Source organism: Ostreococcus tauri (genome assembly GCF_000214015.3).
Source record: "Ostreococcus tauri WGS project CAID00000000 data, contig chromosome 11, whole genome shotgun sequence".
Lineage (NCBI taxonomy): Eukaryota > Viridiplantae > Chlorophyta > Mamiellophyceae > Mamiellales > Bathycoccaceae > Ostreococcus > Ostreococcus tauri.
In genome coordinates this window covers 46,098-56,618 of record NC_014436.2, presented here as the reverse complement: position 1 = coordinate 56,618, position 10,521 = coordinate 46,098, and the positions used below count along the sequence as shown (strand labels likewise).

The following is a 10,521-nucleotide window of genomic DNA, read 5'->3' as shown; positions in this document are numbered from 1 at the left end:
CACCGCCACCGCGACGCGCGTCCACCGTCCACCGCGGATGCGCTCGAGGACCATGCACGACCGACCGTCTCGTCGCCCGCACGCGCGCTCGGCGTCGCGCCGTGACGTCCCGCGCGCGCCGTGGCCGTGTCATGGACCATGTCACGAGTCGTGACTCGTCCGTGACCCCCTAGCTGCACCCAGCCATCGTCGGCGTTCACGAAGCCGCACTGCGCGACGTCGCACGAGCGATCGCGTCGGACGAACGCGCGCGCGCGCGTCGATCGTCTCGCGCCCGCGTCCTCGGTCGCGGTCGCTCGGTCGAAGGACCGAAGCGCGCGCGCGCGGGGACGATCGAAGGTTCGGCGGCGGCGGATCGCGCAGGTCGAGCCTCGACGACGACGGACGACGGACGCGGCGATGGAGGACGCGGATGGCGACGACGTCGCGCCCACGGAGGCGATGATGGAGAAGGGTGCGTGTGAGCGCGAGCGCGGCGGCGAGATGAAGCGGAGGATGCGAGGCGCGGATGAATCGCGAAGGATGCGGGGCGAAGGACTGACGACGATCGCGCGCGTCACCGATTCGCAGCGAGAAAGTGGCAAACGCTGAACGCGAAGAGGTATAGTTCGACGAGAAAGTTTGGGTACGTCGAACCGGCGAAGGAGGAGATGCCTCCGGAACACGTACGGAAGATCATTAAGGATCACGGGGACATGTCGAGTAGGAAGTTTCGGCACGACAAGCGCGTGTACTTGGGGGCGCTTAAATTCGTCCCGCACGCGGTGTACAAGCTCCTAGAGAATATGCCGATGCCCTGGGAACAGGTGCGACACTGCTCGGTGATTTATCACATCACGGGCGCGATCACGTTCGTGAATGAGACGCCGCGAGTGATAGAGCCGGTGTTCATCGCGCAGTGGGGGACGATGTGGATCATGATGAGAAGGGAGAAGAGAGACAGAAAGCATTTCAAGCGCATGCGGTTCCCGCCGTTCGACGACGAAGAACCTCCGCTCGATTACGCGGATAACTTGTTGGACGTCGACCCGTTGGAGCCGATCAATATGGAACTCGATCCGGAGGAGGATGCGCACGTGGAGGAGTGGTTCTACGACCACGCTCCGCTGAAGTGGACCAAGTTCGTCAACGGCTCGAGCTACCGCAACTGGCAGCTCCCGCTTCCAGTGATGGGTAACTTGCATAGACTTGCGTCGCAGCTACTGAGCGATTTGACGGACAAGAATTACTTTTACCTCTTCGATCACAAATCCTTCTTCACCGCCAAGGCGTTGGGGATGTGCATCCCGGGTGGTCCAAAATTCGAGCCGCTTTTCAGAGACATGGATCGGGCGGACGAAGATTGGAACGAATTTAACGATATCAATAAGCTCATCATTCGCAGCGCGCTACGAACGGAATACAAGGTGGCGTTTCCGTACTTGTACAACAACCGTCCGCGCAAGGTGGCGCTCGCGACGTACCACTCGCCGATGGTGATGTTCATCAAGACGGAGGATCCGGACTTGCCAGCGTATTACTATGATCCCTTGATCCACCCGATTGCGTTTTATAGATCGAACAAGGACAAGGCGTCGACGTCGCAGGATGACGATGAGAGTGATGAGGAATTCCAACTTCCGGTTGGCATTGAGCCTTTCTTAGAAGAGACGCCGCTGTACACAGAGAACACGGCGAGCGGCATCGCGTTGCTGTACGCGCCTCGGCCGTTCAACCTTAGGAGTGGGCGCATGCGCCGCGCCATGGACGTCCCGTTGGTGAATAACTGGTTCCACGAGCACTGCCCGTCGGGGTATCCTGTCAAGGTGCGCGTGTCGTACCAAAAGTTGTTGAAGAGTTTTGTGTTAAACGAGTTGCACAAGCGACCGCCAAAGTCGACCAAGCGGCGAAATCTCTTCGTGGCGCTCAAGAAGACGAAGTTCTTCCAGTGCACGGAGCTCGACTGGGTCGAGGCGGGTTTGCAAGTGTGCAGACAAGGCTACAACATGCTCAACCTGTTGATTCACCGCAAGAACCTGAACTATTTGCACTTGGATTACAACTTCAACTTGAAACCTGTGAAGACACTGACGACCAAGGAGCGTAAGAAGAGTCGATTCGGGAACGCGTTCCACCTTTGCCGAGAAGTTCTTCGTCTCACAAAGCTCATCGTGGACTCAAACGTGCAATTCCGCCTCGGCAACATTGATGCGTATCAACTGGCGGACGGTTTGCAGTACTGTTTTTCTCACGTCGGTCAACTGACGGGGATGTACAGATACAAGTACAAACTCATGAGACAGATCAGAATGTGCAAGGATCTCAAGCACTTGATCTATTATAGATTCAACTCAGGTCCAGTTGGTAAAGGTCCAGGCGTCGGCTTCTGGGCGCCGATGTGGCGCGTGTGGCTCTTCTTCTTGCGAGGCATCGTGCCGTTGCTCGAGCGCTGGTTGGGCAACTTGCTCGCGCGCCAATTCGAGGGTCGTAATAACAAGGGCATCGCCAAAACGGTCACGAAGCAGCGCATCGAGTCACACTTCGATCTCGAATTGCGCGCCGCCGTCATGCACGACATCTTGGACGCCATGCCTGAGGGCGTGAAGCAAAACAAGGCGCGAACGATTCTCGCGCACCTTTCAGAGGCATGGAGATGCTTCAAGGCTAACATTCCGTGGAAGGTGCCGGGGATGCCCGCGCCAATCGAGAACATGATTCTGAGATACGTCAAGAGTAAGGCTGACTGGTGGACGAACGTCACGCACTACAACCGTGAACGGATTCGTCGCGGTGCGACAGTGGACAAGACCGTCTGCCGCAAAAACCTCGGGCGATTGACGCGTCTGTACCTCAAGGCAGAGCAAGAACGTCAGCACAACTATCTGAAGGATGGTCCTTACGTAACTCCGGAAGAGGCGGTTGCGATTTACACGACAACGGTGCATTGGCTCGAATCGCGCAGATTCTCTCCGATTCCGTTCCCGCCGTTGTCCTACAAACACGATCGAAAGCTTTTGATTTTGGCCCTTGAGCGTCTCAAGGAGAACTACTCAGTCGCCGCTCGTTTGAACCAAACCCAGCGTGAAGAGTTGGGATTGATCGAGCAAGCTTTCGACAACCCGCACGAGGCGCTGAGTAGAATCAAGCGACATCTGTTGACTCAGCGCGCGTTCAAGGAAGTGGGCATCGAATTCATGGACCTATACTCGCACTTGATCCCGGTCTACGAGATCGAACCTTTGGAAAAGATTTCAGACGCGTACCTCGATCAGTACATCTGGTACGAGGCCGACAAGCGTCAGCTCTTCCCCAACTGGATCAAGCCGTCCGACACGGAACCTGCCCCGCTGTTGGTGTACAAGTGGTGCCAAGGGATCAACAACTTGACAGATGTTTGGGAAACGAGTGAGGGCGAGTGCGTGGTGATGTTACAGACACGATTTGAAAAGATGTTTGAAAAGGTCGATCTCACCCTGCTCAACCGTCTCATGCGTTTGATTGTGGATCACAATATCGCCGATTACTGTACGGCAAAGAACAACGTCGTCATTTCGTATAAGGACATGCAGCACACGAACAGTTACGGCATGATTCGCGGCTTGCAGTTTGCCTCCTTCATGACGCAGTACTACGGGTTGGTTTTGGATTTGCTTCTCCTCGGTTTGACGCGTGCGTCAGAAATTGCGGGTCCGCCGAACATGCCGAACGAGTTCATTTCATACCGCGATGTCGAGACCGAGACGCGGCATCCCATCCGTTTGTACTCTCGCTACATTGACAAGGTGCACGTCTTGTTCAGATTTAATGCGGAAGAGTCGCGCGATTTGATTCAGCGCTATCTCACCGAGCACCCGGATCCGAACAACGAAAACATGGTAGGTTACAACAACAAGAAGTGCTGGCCTCGCGACGCGCGAATGCGTCTGATGAAGCACGACGTGAACTTGGGCCGAGCTGTGTTCTGGGACATCAAGAACCGTCTGCCTAGATCGTTGACGACGCTCGAGTGGGACAGCGGTTTCGTGAGCGTGTACTCTCGCGACAACCCGAACTTGTTGTTCTCCATGTGCGGATTCGAAGTTCGAATCTTACCCAAGATCCGCATGGCGACCGAGTACTTTGCCAACAAGGATGGCGTATGGAACTTGAGCAATGAACAGACCAAGGAGCGAACTGCTCAGGCGTTCTTGCGCGTCGACGACGAAGCTCTCAAGGGATTCGAAAACCGCATCCGGCAAGTGTTGATGTCTTCTGGAGCGACTACGTTCTCAAAGATAGTCAACAAATGGAACACCGCGTTGATTGGCTTGATGACGTACTACAGAGAGGCGACGATTCACACCTCTGAGCTTCTCGATCTGTTGGTGAAGTGCGAGAACAAGATTCAGACGAGAGTGAAGATAGGTTTGAACTCCAAGATGCCGAGCAGATTCCCGCCCTGCGTCTTCTTCTCGCCAAAGGAGATCGGCGGTCTCGGTATGCTTTCGATGGGTCACATCTTGATTCCCCAGAGCGATCTGCGATACAGCGTACAAACCGACTCTGGCATCACGCACTTCCGATCTGGAATGACGCACGAAGAGGATCAGCTCATTCCGAACCTCTTCCGCTACATCCAACCCTGGGAGGCCGAGTTCAACGACTCTCAGCGCGTGTGGGCTGAATACGCGTTGAAGCGTCAAGAGGCTCAGGCGCAGAACCGACGTCTGACTCTCGAGGATTTGGAAGATTCATGGGATCGCGGTATTCCGCGCATCAATACTTTGTTCCAAAAGGATCGTCACACACTTGCTTACGACAAGGGTTGGCGCGTGCGATTAGCCTTTAAGGAGTATAACCTGACGAGACAAAATCCGTTCTGGTGGACTCATCAACGACACGACGGCAAACTTTGGAACCTAAACAACTACCGCACTGACGTCATTCAGGCTCTCGGCGGCGTTGAAGGTATTCTTGAGCACACTCTCTTCAAGGGGACTTACTTCCCCACGTGGGAAGGCTTGTTCTGGGAAAAAGCGTCAGGATTCGAGCAGTCCATGCAGTACAAGAAGTTGACGAACGCTCAGCGCAGTGGTTTGAATCAAATTCCGAACAGACGTTTCACTTTATGGTGGTCCCCCACGATCAACCGCGCCAACGTGTACGTCGGTTTCCAAGTGCAGCTTGATTTGACTGGAATTTTCATGCACGGTAAGATCCCGACGTTGAAGATTTCGTTGATTCAAATCTTCCGCGCGCACTTGTGGCAAAAGATTCATGAGTCTGTGGTCATGGACATGTGCAACGTGTTTGATCAAGAACTCGACTCCCTTGAAATCGAGACGGTTCAAAAGGAGACTATTCACCCGCGTAAGTCATACAAGATGAACAGCTCCTGCGCAGACATCTTGCTCTTCGCAGCTTACAAATGGTCAATTTGTAAGCCATCTCTCATGGGCGACACGAATGATGCGTTCGACCAGAAGAGCTCGAACAAGTTCTGGGTCGATATTCAACTTCGTTGGGGTGACTTTGATTCGCACGACATCGAGCGCTACACGCGCGCAAAGTTTTTGGATTACACCACAGACAGCATGTCCATTTACCCGTCACCAACTGGCGCAATGATTGGCATCGACTTGGCCTACAACCTACATTCAGCGTACGGTAACTGGTTCCCCGGGTGCAAACCTTTGGTGCAGCAAGCCATGGCGAAGATCATGAAGGCGAATCCGGCCTTATACGTCTTGCGCGAGCGCATCCGCAAGGGTCTGCAGTTATACTCGTCCGAACCGACGGAGCCGTACCTCAACTCGCAAAATTACGGCGAGCTGTTCAGTAACCAAACTATCTGGTTCGTCGACGATACCAATGTGTACCGCGTGACGATTCACAAGACTTTTGAGGGTAACTTGGTGACCAAGCCAATCAACGGAGCGATTTTCATCTTCAACCCGCGCACTGGCCAACTCTTCCTGAAGATCATTCACACGAGCGTGTGGGCTGGTCAAAAACGTCTCGCGCAGCTTGCGAAATGGAAGACCGCGGAAGAAGTTGCGGCGCTAATTCGTTCGCTTCCGATCGAAGAGCAACCGAAGCAAATCATCGTCACGAGAAAGGGCATGCTCGATCCACTTGAGACGCACATGCTTGATTATCCAAACATCGTCATCAAGGGAAGCGAATTGCAACTGCCGTTCCAAGCTTGCATGAAGATTGAGAAGTTTGGTGATCTAATTTTGAAGGCGACGGAGCCGCAGATGGTGCTCTTCAACATTTACGATGATTGGCTGAAGACCATCTCTAGCTACACCGCTTTCAGCCGCTTGATCTTAATTCTTCGCGCCCTCCACGTGAACAACGAGAAGGCCAAAATGATGTTGCGTCCAGACAAGAGCGTCGTCACGCTCCCGCACCATGTGTGGCCAGACCTGACCGACGAGCAGTGGATCAAGGTTGAAATCGCGCTCAAGGACTTGATCTTGGCCGACTACTCGGCGAAGAACAACGTCAACGTTTCCGCGTTGACGCAAAGCGAAGTGCGAGACATTATACTCGGTGCCGAGATTACGCCGCCGTCCGTACAACGCCAAGAGATTGCAGATATTGAGAAGCGTGGTCAAGACGCGAACCAACAGATCGCTGTCACGACGAAGACCACCAACGTCCACGGCGACGAGCTCATCGTCACTACGACGAGCCCTTACGAACAGGCGACGTTTGGAAGCAAGACAGATTGGCGCATTCGGGCAATTAGCGCCACCAATCTGCACTTGCGCGTTAACCACATCTACGTGAACAGCGACGACTTGAAGGAGACCGGTTACACGTACATCATGCCGAAAAATGTGTTGAAGAAGTTCATCATGATAGCAGACTTGCGAACACAAATCGCCGGCTATATGTACGGAGTCTCCCCTCCAGACAATCCGCAAGTCAAGGAAATTCGCTGCGTCGTGATGCCGCCGCAGTGGGGTAATCACAGCTCGGTGAACTTGCCGTCCGCGCTCCCGGAACACGACTACTTGAGCGACTTGGAACCGTTGGGTTGGATCCACACTCAACCAAATGAGAGTTCGCAGTTGCAACCGCAAGACTGCACGCAACATGCTAAGATTTTGGAGCAAAACACATCTTGGGATGGTGAGAAGTGCATAATTTTGACGTGCTCGTTTACGCCCGGTTCTTGTTCGCTGACGGCGTACAAAATCACGCCGGGTGGCTACGAGTGGGGACGAGCAAACAAGGACATGACGAGCACGAACCCGCAAGGATACTCTCCGGGACATTTCGAAAAGGTGCAAATGCTTCTTTCCGATCGTTTCTTGGGCTATTATATGGTTCCGGATGGCGGTTCGTGGAACTACTCGTTCCAAGGCGTTAAGCACTCCGCAGGCATGAAGTACGCGCTCAAACTCGGAAATCCGCTCGAGTTCTATCACGAAAAGCATCGACCGACGCACTTCCTAGAATTTGCCTCGCTCGAAGCGGAAAAACCAGAGGAGACGGCGCCGATGGATCGAGAAGATGTCTTCGCATAAACGACGCAATTAGCGACACAAAATGTATCATAATTTCATTTCAACGAATACTTGTACCGGTACTACCTATGGTAATGAACGTCAGTATAAGCGCAAGCCGCCGGTAATCGCGTCGATGTCCGACGACGCGGCTGGTCCGATGGCGACCACCGTCTTCGTCCCTGGATCCACCTCGGTTCTCCCCGCGTCGAGCACCTCAAAAACGTTCAGGCGTGATCTGCGTGCTTGTTCCACCAGCTCGTCCATCTTCCGCAGCGACTTTACGCCGAGCGCCACCTTTTTCTGACCGTCCGCTTCCCATCGACCCAGGAGCATGCGATTTTCCATCACCAAACTCACCGCGCCGACTGCTGCGTGTCCCGCCTGCGCCGCAACCTTCCCAGCCCCCATCGGCAAGTCTTCTCGAACGAGTAACACCATCTTATACTCCGTCTCCGTCTTCGTACCGTTATCCGCCAATCCAAACCTCGAATCATCCTCGTCCTCTATCTCTTCTATTATAGGCACTCCGTTCAGTTTGTTCGCCTCTCTCAGTTCCAACGCGCGTTGTCTCCGAGCTCGACGCTCCCGAGCTTTGTCCTCCTCGCGCGCTCTGATTCGTCGGTCGACTTCATCCACGGCGAACCAAGCGGCGGCGCTCACGCCGAGCGCGAAACCAAACAGACCGAAACGAAACTTTGGTGGTAGAAAACCCAGGGCGAAGATTTGGTTCGTCAGGCTCCGACCGCGTGAGCGTCTTCGCGTGCGCGGCGCCGCTGGTTTTCTGGACGCGCGAGCGACGGTGGCGTCGGTACCAGTGACGGTGGCGTCGATCGCATCGCGCGAGCTTTGGGTCAGGCCGCCGCGGGACATTGCTGCAGAGGCACAGTGAGGCCACAGCGAGACGCGGCTGTACGGGCTATTACTATGAGAAACTACATGTCTTGCGCTACCGTGAAATGTACTTCGATTTACGCACGGCCCACTTACGAAGGAGCTTTGAAGGGTCGTTGACTGATTCGAGGAGCGCGCGCTTGCGGCGCGCGTGCTCAACTCGATTGCGCGCGCGAGTCTCCGCTTCGGCGACGCATCGCTCGTGCGCCGAGACTAGCGCTTCGCGACGAATCTCGACATCTTGCTCCGTGAGTGTGTGCGTCTCAGCGTATTCCTCGAGTTTCCGAATGGCGGCGTGGAGTTGGGCGTCGCGACGAGCTATGCGCTCGCGGTCGCGCTCCTCCTTCATTGCGCCCGCCGCACTGGCACGCTCAATGTACTCTTGCCATCGCTCGAGCCCTGGCGTGAGCAAACCCTCAGTGGGGTACGCCAAATCTTTGCCCACAACGAGAGGGCGACCGTCAACGTCTCTTCGAATGTGCACGAGGGCGGAATCCTCCTCGGGCGTAACGCGTTTGGCGTCAGGTGCGTACTCATCCGAATACTCTGAGTATCCGGACGAATCCGAATAAGAGTCGGAGTACGAGTCCGTGTACGAATCCGAGTAGTACGAATCGGAGTGTGAATCCGAGTTGTACGAGTCCGAGTACGAATCCCTCAGCCGACGCGGCCAAGAGTCGCCTCGAAAGCGTATCTTGCTTGCCTCGGCCATTCGGCGTCGTTCCGCCTCCTCCTCCTTGCCAAACTCATCGCTCGCGCTTGCGCTCGCGTCGTCACGGGCTCGACTCGCGTCAAGTCCCACCCCTTGCTTGAAAACCACTGCGGGGCGGTGCCCGCCCGTCTGCTTTGACTTCATCTCTGTGCGCAGCGCCTCCATGCGCTGCGCCTCGGGAGCGCGCGCAAGCGCCCGCCTTCGCAGATACATAGCCGCCTCACGTCTCCTTCGAGCGAGCATGCGCTCTTCATCCGCAGTTAACGTCCCTAAAAATTCCTTCCGCTCCAACATGTCTTCGTACTCGGCCACCTCACGCTCACGCGTGGTGCCCAAAAATCTCACAAACGCCTGCTCTGGACAAATCAACCCACACGTCGCGTCTCGCACCGCCGCGCATTGCGATCCGCTCGCGAAGCAGTAATCCCTCGAGCACTCCCAAAAGCATAACCTCGCTCGAAACAGATCGCAGAATCCGACTTCGTCGTCGATCAAACCCTCGTCGTCGGCGGTTATGGGCTCTCTCTTGCGGCCCGCGTGGCGGCCCGCGCCGCCGCCCCCCTCGGCCAACACCCGCGCCGCGACGATCTCTCGCTGCTTTTTTGGCGCTTTACTCTCCGCAGTCGCGTCGCGTCCGCTCGTCGTCGTCGCCGCGTTCGTCGGGCTCGACCGCACTCGTTCGCTCGTCATGATTTCCTCGAGCTCAAACGTGCGGCCCGTCTCGCGGACGTTCGCGTCGTCGTCGTTGCGAACGTCCGTCCGACGCGCGTCGTCGTTCGCCGACGCGTCGTCGTCGTCGCGCGCGTCCACCGACGCGATAGACGACGCGCTCGTGCGATTCGGTAAACTCTGGACAGGCGCGGCGCAGTGCCGAGTTCTCGTCGCCGAGAGCGCTCGACGGTCGTTCTGGAGGGATTACGAGCACATTGAATGCGTCGTGAGATCGTACCTGAGGGTGTTCCCACCGAACGGGCCGCACGGCGTGGACGTCGTCGCGCTGTGCGTGAGGGAGCCGCGCGCGCTCGCGTTGTCGCTCGAGGCGTTCGTCCAGGGCGTTGTTCGAGCGACTCAAGTCCTAAATGTGGGCGGACGACAGATCACATTGGCCCCTGGGTTGATTATGTGTTCCGAGAGCGAGTTAAGGTTGGGTATCGAGGCGTTGACGCGCGCTGTCGGCGAGCGCGAGGCGAGACGTCTGACGCTCGAGCAGCCGGATAGAGTGTTACAGGAAGTCGGGTGGTACGACGACGACGCGGACGAGGACGTGGGTACGGGTGCGGATGCGTCGTCGATGGAGGTGATGCAGGCGCTCAGACATTACGCTCGAGTGGTCCCGCCCGCGGGTTCGATCGACGTGGACGAACGCATGGCGGACAGAGAGAGGAACGCCAAGAAATTCCATGTTCAGAAGGGATTATAACCATCGTTTGTACTAGT

The 10,521-nt window shown here is 56.0% G+C and overlaps 4 protein-coding genes across 4 annotated transcripts; 2 read left to right on the top strand and 2 right to left on the bottom strand.

Annotated features, from left to right (window-relative positions):
• Positions 1–399: 399 nt before the first annotated feature.
• On the top strand, positions 400–7,499 carry OT_ostta11g00220 (RNA recognition motif, spliceosomal PrP8; the record flags this gene model as incomplete). The annotated part of the gene is made up of 2 exons (XM_022982935.1): positions 400–454; positions 571–7,499. The coding sequence occupies 2 exons, from the start codon at positions 400–402 to the stop codon at positions 7,497–7,499; spliced, it is 6,984 nt and encodes a 2,327-aa protein (XP_022839881.1).
• An 81-nt stretch (positions 7,500–7,580) lies between these two features.
• OT_ostta11g00210 (Peptidyl-tRNA hydrolase, PTH2) lies at positions 7,581–8,351 on the bottom strand (the record flags this gene model as incomplete). The annotated part of the gene is made up of 1 exon (XM_003081779.2): positions 7,581–8,351. The coding sequence occupies one exon, from the start codon at positions 8,349–8,351 to the stop codon at positions 7,581–7,583; it is 771 nt and encodes a 256-aa protein (XP_003081827.2).
• Positions 8,352–8,427: 76 nt separating this feature from the next.
• Positions 8,428–9,378, bottom strand: OT_ostta11g00200 (unnamed product; the record flags this gene model as incomplete). The annotated part of the gene is made up of 1 exon (XM_003081773.2): positions 8,428–9,378. One exon carries the CDS (start codon positions 9,376–9,378, stop codon positions 8,428–8,430), a length of 951 nt encoding a protein of 316 aa, XP_003081821.2.
• Positions 9,379–9,772: 394 nt separating this feature from the next.
• Positions 9,773–10,504, top strand: OT_ostta11g00190 (unnamed product; the record flags this gene model as incomplete). The annotated part of the gene is made up of 1 exon (XM_003081771.1): positions 9,773–10,504. The coding sequence occupies one exon, from the start codon at positions 9,773–9,775 to the stop codon at positions 10,502–10,504; it is 732 nt and encodes a 243-aa protein (XP_003081819.1).
• Between the last annotated feature and the right edge of the window lie 17 nt (positions 10,505–10,521).